The sequence below is a fragment of the Micropterus dolomieu genome, linkage group LG13 (assembly GCF_021292245.1).
Source record: "Micropterus dolomieu isolate WLL.071019.BEF.003 ecotype Adirondacks linkage group LG13, ASM2129224v1, whole genome shotgun sequence".
Taxonomy (NCBI): Eukaryota; Metazoa; Chordata; class Actinopteri; order Centrarchiformes; family Centrarchidae; genus Micropterus; species Micropterus dolomieu.
The window spans coordinates 18,677,904-18,691,120 of NC_060162.1; the positions used below are offsets into that span (position 1 = coordinate 18,677,904).

Consider the following 13,217-nt stretch of genomic DNA (forward strand, 5'->3'; position numbering starts at 1 on the left):
AGCACTGCCTTGATTTGTTTGTCTTCTTTACTGTTCTGTGTGTTTTCTGAAACTAACTGCAGGCCTTCAGAATGAAGATATTTTGTCTTCATTCTATTTCTAAGTCTTTTGCTGGACCTCAGGGGTGCTACTTTAAGGTTAGTGCTTGGTGGTTAGGGTGTGTATGTGTGTGTGTGAGACAGAGTGTATGTGTATACACTCAATACATAAATAGTCAAAATTAAGTCTAATTATCCTTGATAATCTGAAAAACTACAGGCTGATAGCCGCCCAACTGGCTTTTGGGAATTACTTAATTAGACGGGCAGGCTCCTGAGCTCACTTTTGGCCTTTGAGCTAATTTGCTTTGTTGGCACCTCATGACTTCCTATCAAGCTACAAAAATCTAAATGTTGAGTATTCCTGCAAGAATTAATTAAATTGTCTTTCAGTGGAAGTGGGAAAAAGTAAAAAAAACAACAACAAACAATTATGCTGATATGAAGGAAACCATCAAAAAATAGAAATCTCCTGCAAATAATATCACCTATGTCAGGCTTATTAAGAGTAGTTTTCTTATGAATGTAGCTGAACTTCTATTATGGCCCTTACTTTAAAACAGCCACATTCTTATGGTTATGTAAACATGACAGTTAAGGAATTTCTATCAGCTTGGAACAGGAAAACAAAGCATACATTCCAAATATTTATGTGATGGATCTGTGCTTGTCCACCTTTGACAACTGGTGCCATGAGACGTATCAAAGAGCAACACTTGTCCTAATAACATATGTCCTTAGCCGCCTGTGGAGCAAGCAGCATTTTTTGTACCAAAATTGTATCCAATTTGTAATGACACTGCTCTCACTGCAAAATTCCTCTGGCCATTACAGCACACGCGGTGTCATGTTGAATGGGATTTGCAGAATGAGTGAAGGCTGGAAAACATCAGTTTTCACCAGACAAAATTGCAATGTCAGGGCACTGCATTTAATCTGGGGACAAAAGCAGGGTCCTAGAGATAGAGACTGAGAGACTGTTAAAGGGGCTGAAGTGTATTTTTTTATGCAATATTGTACTATAACAGCAGATTGTTTTTTGGTGCATGTGAACATATGTGAACATATCTTTACATCTACTTACAGAACAGTGGATCTGTTTTCAGGAAGGTCCAGCAGGACAGGAGGTTCTGCTGTCTGGGAGGGGTTGCCTGGTCGGTTTGTGTGGGACACAGAGTCTCTGACACCTAAAAGGTCAAATGTCAATTTAAATGAATATACAACATATGTAATAACATTGTTTTGATAGTTATTTGCTCCACCCCAGTTCTTTTGCAAAATTACTATTTTCCTATATTTTCTAATAGTATAGCACGGCCCACACTATGTGTAATTATCTCCTTTTGTCTGTTTTATTTTTGTCCACTCATTTACTCCTCTTGCGGTTCATCATTGTCTTTCCTATATCAGAGAATGGTGTAATAAGGTCACATGCCCTAACCAGGTCTAATTAACACATCCGTGTTTTCATTAAATCAATAACCTTTCTTTACATCACTCATCAATTGGTGTTCCCTGCATGAGGAGAACTCTGTATCTGCTGATCTGTCACCAGAAATCGACTGTTTCCACCACTGCATAATTACAGCAGAGGCTCAGGAGTCACGGTCAGCGGAGTAGGGGATGATTCTGTGAACGCAGATATGGGTAAAGTACATCTCATCAATGTGTACACACACTGACACACACACACACACACACACACACACACACACACACACACACACACACACACACTGAGGTTTTACAGCACCTCTTCACTTGCTAGTATGACGCATCAAATGAACAGCTAATTTAGCCAGTATGTACTGTAGCACAGATTCCATGTTCATAATGATATAATACAACATTGAGGAAAATGTACAGTAGATAAAATGGAAAAATATCATAGGCTTAACAGTAAAAAAAATAAATATCTTACATGCTGTTCCTTCTAATTATAAAGGTGCCTTTCAAAGTTAGATGGTCACCTAGTTTAATTTCAGACAGCATTTTCTCCAGTACTGATCAATTACTAAAAAACTATTTTTCAAATGTGTGCGCTATTTGTAACACTTGAGGTAGATTTATTAATAGAAATTCTGATGGAAATGCAACTAATTTACCCCCACCCTCACTTTTTGATTTCAAACACACACGCAAACACACACAAACATATAGTAAATTGACTACATGTTCCCTCGTACCGTAGAGCTGCCAGACGCGGACCTTGTCTTCATAGGGTAGGTCGTATTTCAAAGGGTCACCTACAGGACCCTGGTAGTACGGTCTCATGATAGACTCGATGGCTGAGGTGTGGACCAGGCCGATGGCGTGACCAAACTCATGGACTGCCACCGCAAACAGATCCATCCCATGAGAGTCTGAAGGAGACAGCAAGAAAGGTAATAATAACAATTTACATAATGGTGGTAAAAGACGCTAAGAAAATGCAGAAATGTCAAGAAAGGGAAAGTAAGTGAAACTGCATGAAGCTGTTGCAACTTCTCAATTTGTGTCACAGTAGTTTTAATCTTAACTTTCTTTTAAAATAGAAACTACTTACTGGCGGAAAACGAGCGGTAAATGCTCACTGAATAATGAAATGAGAAATCCTAACTATACAATGGATCCACCATGTAGCTTGTCAGGTTGAATCTCCAGTGTAAATTTACAAACATTGCACAAACCATAACCATCTAAATCTTCAGGCTTGTAGCTTTGTGTGTGGAATGAGTGGTACTAGCTGCAGCTACACTTGGATAATGTGGTGGTGATGGGGCAGTGGATAAGACACATGCCTTTGGTGTGAGAATCCCGGGTTCAAATCCACTGTGATACATCCATCAATGTGTCCCTGAGAAAGACACTTAACCCCTAGTTGCGCCAGAGGCGTGCGACCTCTGACATGTATAGGGATAGTAAGCTGCTTTGGATAAAAGTGTCAGCTAAATGAATGAATGTAACGTGTGAATGGTATAGCTTTTCAAAAGCATGGTTCAAATGGTCAAACATGTTACTTGCATTGTTCAATATAATGTGAGTTTGTGTAGAAACAGGGCATGAACAATTTTTAGTAAATGTTTTTGGTAAGACCCAGTGGTGACAGTCATTAATGTGACCTTTCCACTATAAATCTATGTCATACCCCTGTTCAGGTATTTTGTCCTTTTTCAACACATCTGCCTTTGGTGCAAATTAAGAGGCATGACAGATGGCTCAGAAGGCTTTGAGTGCTTTTACGTGTGTGGTGTAGTGAGATAACTATGGTAATACTGCCTGACTCCCTGGGCTGGCAATCAAAGTGCAGAAAGACACCTTAAAGCACCTTTCACTTGATGTTCAGCTAAAAGCAGAAAAGAGAAAGCCTCCCAAACTCTTTGTCGGACTCTGCGAAGCAAGACAAAACCTGGGGAGATTTAGATTTGCAAAAAAATGGAGAGCTAGCATGTCGAGCCAAGCTAGCTTAGAGTTCCTTGGTGGCTAGGCTCAAGTCTGCATTCAGTTAACCTAAGGCTGGCCTCGGCTTGGGACATGCACTCGGCTTACGTTACCCAATTGGGGTATTCAGGAGGCAAATGCCAAGTCTAATCTACCGGAGCACATGGTGCAGAGAGGAAAGGTAGACAAAAGAAAGGATAGCGAGCGAGAGAGAGAGCGAGAGAGAACAGGGGCTCAGAACAGGGTTTGTACCATGTCATCATATTTACGGTCCATGCGGGGCTGACAGAATAAATGTAATGCCTGTGGACAAAGTAGGAGTGGAGAGAATTGGGTGGATGAACCAGATTCGTTTAGGAAGGCAGAGACAGATAGAGAGACAGGGAATACTTTTTGTAGCTCTATAGATGAATGAATACAGAATACTGAATATTGTTCTGCTGATTCACCAGTGAACCGTTAAGGCGCTTTTTATTAACCCAAATGCTTTCATTACATAATGCTGAAGATGGGAATTAAGGGCATCATTCACTAGACCTCTGCCATTCCTCCAGTCCTCAAAAACTAGGATCACAGGAAACAGTGGCTTTGATCTAAGAAGGTCTTTGAAAGACTTATGTCTGGCTACCTCAAAAGCACCACATAGTCCTTCGTGGATGCCCTGAAGTTTACCTTCAGGGCCAGCATGTTTATGGAAGATGTAGTCAGTCTTTATAACTTGGGATCTGTTTGAGGACCTTACATCTGCAGTTTACACCTTCATTCCAGAGCTCCTGGTCTATTAGATTGCACCAGCAATTTACAAAACCCTTACTTGATTCTTAGTAACTAAAGGAGTTTCAAACAAGTGATTTACTAAATTGAGTTGCACCTTTAAAACTGTAGAAATTGTGTAAATCAGCTAGTTACAGGCAAACAATACTTTAAACTTGACTACCAATCCTACCTTTGTAAATGTAGGTATTAGTGTGTTTTATTTATTCATAGCAGTAATCATAGAATATTAGAAATATTCAATGACGCCAACCTATCTGATGTCAGGTGGCAATTTAGCAAAATGTTATTGGCACTAAGTTTTGTAATTTCAGTTTGTTATTTTTGTGATTTAAATTTAAAACCTTCCCAGTACCAATTGTTATTAAACAACATTTTGTGTCAGGTCAAGTGTGTTGACCATTTTACACATGATCTCTTTTTCTCTATAGCCTAAATGGGTCATTTATCTACAAGCTAACATTAGCTTTGTCAGTTGGTTTACATAATCTATGAACAGTTACACAAAGCACCAATTGACATCACAGAAGTAATCTCATTGCACTTTTCATAGAAGCAGGTCTACTGTACTCTTTGTAATATTATTTACAGGAACTCAACAATTCCCTACAAGAGCAAGCACTTGGCGGCAGTGGCAAGGAAAAACTTCACATGACTGGGCACGACATGACGGGACACAAAACAAAATCCTGAAATCAATACAACATGATACCACTTGGTGACAAAACACATTCATCTTAAAGTTCCTAGAAAGTACAATCTTTCTTAAGGGTCACTCACCACAAAGGCTCATATGGGGATGCACTCAATGCAACAGCTGAGGACATGCATCTGGTCAGTGACAGTTTTGTGGCCCACAGCCAACATCCAGTCCACCATTGCGCATTTCTCTCTGGTTTGGGCCACACGGGATAAGACCAGACCAGACAAATAATTGAGTGACCAGAGTTCATTGCCAACAACATCCCCATTCTCCGAAATATCTGCTACTCCAGGCCAAAGAAGCTTGCATCCAACATCATTACCAACCTCTTCAGTGCACATCGTACTAACGCTCCCTTCCAGGAAGCATCTCTGGACAATTGGAGCCAAAACAGCCAGACACAAAAACAGCTTCTTCTGACTCATCACCCAGTGCTCCTCATCAATACATCTGCTTTCCCCCCAAACTGGTAAACAGAATGGACAACAGTGCCAGAATGTACAATAGCAGCTGCTGGTCTGTGGCAAAAAAACCTCTACAGCTGGTTATCAGCCTCCATTGTCCATAATCAATAATGTTGCATTTCAAACTATGTTTCCAACGGGGATCTAGAGTTGGTGCTTTTTAATGTATATCGCTTCAGTTTTCTGTATTGTGTTATGCTATATGTTGTTGCACGTTGTAATAGATAATTTTGTTCCGCAATCAAACTTCTTCACACTGCAATATATATTAATTTTTTAAAGTTGCATTTCTGTTTATTATCGTTAATATAACTATGACATCTACAATCAGTACAATTTCAGTTTCTGTGGTAAAGATATCTTGCCACTCAGTTCTCCCTCGGCTTCCCTATTTAAATGACAGACAAGATTTATTAGCCTGTAAGTGCACAAGAAAGTTAATGAGAAATTTTCAAAATGCAAACTGAATAATAAGCCTGGAACAACCTTGTGTACTAGCTCCAGTACTTGACAATGCTTAAACAATGTGCGATAGATGGAGAGAAGCAGGTAGCAATAAGGTTAGCTTTTACATTTGATGTCAGTCCTTGTAACACTGTGGCCTATGATTACAGCATCTTGTCTTGTGTTTATTCATCTTTATTGGCAAAATGCATATTGGTTTTGCAAGTGAGTGTCACTTGTCATTATTATGTGTGATCGTTTTCTTCTCATTTCAGGTTCATGAAGGCACATTTTCTGGAGGTTTTCTAGTCTTTTAATTAGAATCATAGCAGTGCTTTGGAAACCCAGATAGACCATAGTTCCATCATCAAATTCCCAATATGAACAATCAAGAGTTCAAGCACCCTTCCTGATATCTCCTGCAGGCTTGGTGAGTGCCAACAGAGCTGTGTGTTTACATGTTTATCCACTGGCTGTACATGAACACAGCCCTGTCTTATGATGTAAACTCGTTGACATCTCAAGTCTGTCCACTGGCATAGTTGTCAGTAATCAGTAATATTTATAGAGGATAAGGTTTCTTGTAACACTACTGTTTCGCACTGCCTCCTCTCATCCGTACCTGTTTTTTTGGTGATTTGTTTATTGCCTCTGGATTCTGATCCTGTACCTATTTCCTTGGTCTGCAGTTTGTTTAGCAGCTTTGTTTTCTTTTCTGTATTGTACTTGAATAATTTGTTTTTGTCTGCTCTCTTACAGCCACACATCAGTCTGTAAATGTGGTGCTGTGGAACCCAGGGCAGAGGCAAGATGTGACTTGATATAAAGGGTTGGTTTAAAGGCAAACCTTTAAATTACAACTTTCAGTAATGCTCTATATAAATAAAATCTAACACCATGATGTTGGATACTCTAAATACTACATTTCTCCCCTAATATCAATTAGTTTCTTGTTCTTTCAGAGGCTGTCACTGCACTGTCTTACGCAGTGTCCCCTATTCTCCTCTATTAACAAAAAGAGAGATGGAAAGAGAAAGACAGGAACAGTAAAAAAAAAGGTCTGAAAAGTGAAGCCAATGCAGAAGCACCTTAAACTGTCATTCTTTCTAATGGCCAGCAGGGGATGACTCCACTGGTTGCAAAAAGAAGTCAAATAGTACAGAAGTCAATGACAAAACGACAACTTCTCACTTGATTTATCACCTCAGTAAACACTTAACGAACGAGTTAATGGTCTTCTTCTTCAATACCACATGATGTTTTTTGATGATGATTTTGTAAATTACAGCCCCATTTAGAGTAAAATAATAAAGCATGGTATCCTTTAGGGCATGGCTACCTTGTGATTGACAAGTTGCTACTGCACGACCTTTCAGGCATAGCAATGCATCTCTCTCCCCACCTTCACCCCCTCATCCAAATTTGGTCACTTCTGGTTGCAAAAAACCAAGATGGCGACGGCCAAGATGGCGACGGCCAAAATGCCTCGAGGCTTCAAAATTGTTATAAAATAGCCAATGGCATCACGGTGGCTACGTCCACTTCTTTTGAACTTTTTTTTGTCTATGGTCATAGCCAAGAAGTCCCAACAAAGGTCTATAACCACAGTTCATTACCTTTTTTTTTTTTTGCAAGATTGAAGATCCATAAATGTTTTCTTTTCAAAAACATAATTGTAGCCTAATGGTTAGATTCCAGCCATGGACCTTTATTGCTTCTCATACCCCTCTCACTCCCATGGTTCCTGTCTCATCTCAGTACCTTCACATATCAAATAAAGGCAAAAGATTAATTAATAAAAATTAAATAAAATCTAAACATGAACTAACAATCGTTGGGACAAACGGTGTCCCACTCAAGATAATATACAGTACGTGTGTATGTCATATTATCTAACAAGAAGGCTTAAATGAATGATAGTATAGTAGCATTAAACTGTCTTGTTTATAAGTGTTTCTTCTCTCTCACTGAGGAAACCATCCTCACAGACGCATAAACAGTACACACAAGGATGCATGCACACCACAGTAGGACACAAACAGAAAAAAAACCTGAATGTCATAAAAATTCACCTGCTTAATGACGCTTTTGTTTTACTCAGGGTAATCAGTTTGCAGAAGCAGATTGCTGGCAGAGTGATAATTAATAGAAGCAATTTGTTGCCTGTCAAAGCAAAAACAGAGCTTCAGACGTCCACTTATTTGATCTAACCGAGGTTCGGCCTCTCACGACTCCTAATGGACGACGGAACCATCAATCACACAGCAGGGGTGAACTGGTCCGCTAAATGTGGTGCTTAATATTCCACTCTTCAGCATCATCATACACATTAGGAGATGGCCTTAGTGGACCCAGATTTAAGGTCCCGCTGAGAACAATGCACCGGGAGATGGGGGAAGGGAATTAGCAAAGGCAATTACTCAGCTACGGATTTGTCTGATAAGGCTCATTTTTAAAGACGATTACATTGCTCTACAATCTGCTGAAGCACCAACATTCCCTTTTTACCTTCTGGGCTGACCTAACAAGTTTACATCTTCTCAAGGGATTACAATGCATTTGAAAAAGTTGCTAAGAACAACAATTTATGGATGTGATCACTCTGTGGGAACAGAGCTAAGCCGGGCAGGACTCAACGTCTGATGTCATACAAGCAGAACAATACGTAGAAGCAGTGATACTGACATCAGCTAAACAATGCCTTAGAGACAAGCTGATGATGCTGGAGGAGGATATTGTGAGACAGCAGCAAGGTGGGTCTGGCGGAGTGTGACTTGAAAGAAATTAAGAGTTGTTTAATTAACTTTTCTGCCTCTGCCTCAGTGCGTCAGTCTGGCTCCTCATTGTGGTAGAGAAAGGCAACAACTAAACAAAGCATTAGAATCCGGAGGTGAGCCGAACCACCCCAACACCACAGAAGAAGAGAGAGTTCTAGCAGGTCTGTGGCTGTCTTTGGGAGTTGATTAAAGACATTTGGGGAGAGTTTTTGTCTTCAGAAGATTTGACAGGTAAAAATAGGAGTCTGTGCTTGCTTTACAGATGAAAAAGTTTGATGCACTGGATGCGAATTTTACCCCAGAGGGAATTCATCACAGTGGAAGAAAGACATTTCCTTGAAAGGTGTGATTATTCACAGAATTGATTCACATTTTACCTTTTCTCCCACACCGAAGGCCACTTTACCAAACTAACAAAATGGGTACCATCATTCTCCCTGAATTGTTTATGGTTGGCAAAACCGACATTCTCTTTAAAGTAAGCACTTTCAAACATATTAAGGGCAGTAACTTTGCTGTTTATACTGCTCTTAGGTTTAGTTTTATCTATTTTAGAAGTTTATTCTTCAGTACAAATGTCTTTAATACAATTTTACTGCACCTTAGTGGCTGTTAGAACCTGTGAATAACGGTCTGTTTGAAAGCACTATGATTGGAGCAGACTATTATGACACAGAGAGAAACAATTGCAGTCATACATACAAAGTCCCCCCCCCACCCCCCTTCACTGCCCTGCTGCCATTAACCGAACTTACATCTATGCAGCTGTTGCCGCCCCTACCCCCCTTCCCATCGCCCCCTAACACAAATTCAAACACACACCCAGGCTACACTACAGCATCCTCCTCTGCTTGTCCTGCCACTGCTGCGGCCTGGTGGGAGGTCTAAGTGGAGCAGATTGAGCTGCTGTCCTATAACATATGTCTCACAGCCCTGACAGCGCAAAACAAAGGAGGGAGATCCACGCAGGTCCTGGCCCCATCACAGATCACTCACCAGCTGGGGCAGACAGCCTCACACACACACACACACACACACACACACACACACACACACACACACACACACACACCCTCTAAGCTGAGGTTTAATCTAAAACATGAGGTCAAAATGCACAATACGGCACCAGATCTTATGATAGACTCTTCTTGTGGACAACAGTTAAGCAAATGAAACTATGTTAACCTGGCATTACGTTACTACTACAAACCAATTTGACTCCAGATCTGTGATTTGCAATAGAAATATACAAAAATATTTGTTTTCTACTGTGAAGGCTAAGGGCACGTTATTACTAATCTAGAAAACAAAGCTATTCCATGAACATCTCGGTTGTCTGATCCCAATTCCTCTTATTAAATCCACCATTCCTTTCAGCTAAAACAGCTTGCAAACAGAGACTAAGACAGTGGGGATTTGTTTATTTTCCTTCAACACTTCAAATTCAGTTAGAACATAATGCTAAATTAAATTAATTCTTCAGATCTGTGAACTTTGGTCTCACAAAATATTAGCTCTTTTTGCAACTGTCTGCTCATAGAACGACAAGGTTAAGTGGTGAAACACATCAGAGCTCCTGATAGTTTGAGAAAAATCACAGCAGTGCTGTGACAGACAATCACATTACAACAAAAGCAGAATAATATTGGTGTGCAAAATCATATAAAACCTAACATTCTATGGCGTGCTAATACTATGACTGAAAGTTTATAATTTCCTACAGATGGATAACAGGATTGATAAAATCTGGTAAAATTGTGTAACAAAATCATGTTGCTTGTTTCCCAGAAACCACCCTGGGATGAACAAATCAAATAAAGCACTTGTGCTTAGTGTGCATGTACTGTAACTGAACTCTGTTTCAGTGCATTGCACAAGATAATGTACACATAAGCCTGAAAATCACAGTGTATAGGCTTACTGTTATTGCGCCTGTGTGGCAAAATCACTCAGTGCTGCTGATTCATAAAATGCTGTTTGCTTACAGATTTCTCTCAGCTCCCAGCTTTTTAAAGAGGTATTTATGTCAGGTTCATAAGTCATAATCAGGAATTCATATTTCATCCAGGAATTACTGTATTTGGGATGTCTGAGGGTGAGGGTGAGAAAGATGTGTAGTTAGAAATAGGTATAAGCTGCCAAGTCGTGCAGTTCTATTTCTCCTGGAAGGAAAAAGCCTTCATTTGGAATCAGAGGAGGAGTAATGGCATTCCCACATATCACAAACTCATGGCATCCCTTCATCTTTTGGCATCTGGGACTTTTCTGCAGATGGTGGTACAGTATATACTGCATGGCAATAACAATTCCTCCTGCCCTGGTTAGGTAGCAACAATTACCCAAAAACAGCAGATATAATTAAAAAAACAATGTTAATGTTTTTAACATTTCACTACCAGTGAGTTGACATACTTATTGTACAAGAAAATACCAACTCCATGAAAGTCCAGGTTGTCTTACCCAACATGCCAAAATGTAGTGGCCAAATTCCCTTGTACCAACCACATTACCACAATTTATTTCAGCTTAAAAACAGACACTGAGGATGTAGGCTGAAAAAAAGAAACACAATACAAAACAAACAAACAAACAAACAAACAACAACAACAAAAAGAAAAAATATATATGCCCTCTTCAGGCATGCCTAACTGCAGATGGACTGACAGGTGATAACTTTTTTTCATGGTTCTTTCCTGTGTCGACACTTTTGCTCGTTTGTTAGCTTATGAGTCTATGTATGTCACAACAAATTACAAAAAATGTATTACAACTGTACTGTTACTAGGTTTTAGACTTGTTAAACCTAGCAAAGGTCTAGGGCTGAGCATATCTCCCTTCAACTTCATTGATAATTGGACCTTGTTTGGATTGTTGTGTCAGAAAATATCCCCAAGGTCAAATTAACTGTCATGCTTACCTTCACTTGCTTTTTTGACTTAGTTTGGAAACATTTTTGACTTAGTTTGGAAACACATGAGAGACATTTTAGCCAAATACTTCTCACATCATCTCTACCTCTCTTCTCATCTCTCTCTTCACTGTTGTCCATCCATCTTTCATAAAGAAGGGATGAATGGAGGAACTGAGCAGAGGAGAGAGGAAGGTCATTTTAAGTTCAGTCATCCAGATGAAGGGAAGACTAAAGAAAGCAAGTTAGAGAAAAGGAAAGTAAATGATTTATGCTGTCATTCATGTGACCGCACTGAGACAGCCTCTGCCTGATGATGCATTCAGTGCAACTAGATCACTCCATCCGCTCATTTCATCCGGATGAGTGGACTTATAAAGCTCCCTTGCCCTTTCCTGCTTGACACCTCCCTCCCTTTAAAAAAAAAAAGAGCAAAGGACAGCAGGGAGAAATGAGGATGATGCTGAGTGAGTGAAGACCATCATCAGAACGTGACAATTTGCTCACATTAAAAAAAAATAGTCCTGTTATGCTACCAATAATTTCATTTGCACCAGAGTGAACACACACAGCAAAGGGAATTCACAATTATTTATAAGATAGCAGGGACACGCCAGTTCAGCAGAAGTGCAGAGAGGAGGCGAGTGAATGATGTTTGCAGGGAAAAATAGATTGTATTGTGAGTGAGTGGATGGATGAAAGAGTGAATGAAGCAGTGAATGTGTGGAGGTTACATTCTAAAACCAAAGCATCAAAGCACTGTCTTGTGTTTTCCAGAGCTGTCCAAGCATAACGGATATTTCTAATATAAGCTTGTCTATTTTTGATTGGCAGAGCTGATTGAATTCCATTTCGAGCCGCTGTCATCCTGTCCTCATTTCAAACTCGCAGATCTCCCTCAGCGAGTAATCAAGCCCTTTGAAAACTGTTTGATGAAAGAAATTTGGCCAGATCATACAGGATAACATTGCATAAATCAATCTATTAGCTCACACAGCTCAAAGCAGAAACACACTGAATTAATACGTTTCACTGGAATGGGCCAAACACAGCCTTTATGTCAATGTAATAACAGACCTAATAATGTAAATAATTTTGAGTTTTGAGGTTATGAGATTTCCACAAATGAGACTTCTGCCTTCACCTCAACAAATTGATAATAGAATTGTATTTCTGGTGTGAAATATTATATTTTAAGTCTCAACTGTCTGGCTGCTACTAATGAATATTCATCTATCAAGAATCTTTTCAATCATTTCAATCGTTTAGTCACTGAAATGCTAAATAAATATTAAAAATGCCTATAACAAGCTTTGAGAGCCCATGGTGAAGTCTTCTAATCGCTAGTTATGTCAGACCAACAGTGCAAACCCCCAAGATATTTACTTTAACATCAAAATGGGTTGAGCAGCAAAAGCTCACATTTTACACTGACAAGTATGGAAAAATGCAGTGCGCTATGAGTAGTATGACAGATAGTGTACTCTTAATGGTCAAAAACATGAATGTGGAACGCTGTACACTTCTCAACCTCAATGGTCATAAACATATTTTCAAACTTGTGAAATTGGCGGCCGAAAAAGCTGCAGCAGTTGCAATCGCACACACAAGCAAGTAAAAGTAAAAGTATGTTCACTTTTAAAAAAACTCAATTGAATTGGCAGACATTTTGGCGAGTGACAATCCTGG

General features: G+C 39.6%; 1 protein-coding gene across 1 annotated transcript in view; it reads right to left on the reverse strand.

Annotated features, from left to right (window-relative positions):
* The window catches only part of LOC123981660 (matrix metalloproteinase-17-like), a 70,505-nt gene that overhangs the window by 17,720 nt on the left and 39,568 nt on the right, over positions 1-13,217 (reverse strand). Inside the window, exons 5-6 of the mRNA XM_046066677.1 lie at positions 2,225-2,401; positions 1,123-1,225 (exon numbers count right to left, since the gene is read on the reverse strand). Coding sequence (XP_045922633.1) covers positions 1,123-1,225; positions 2,225-2,401 — 280 coding nt within the window. The remainder of the gene's footprint in view (positions 1-1,122; positions 1,226-2,224; positions 2,402-13,217) is intronic.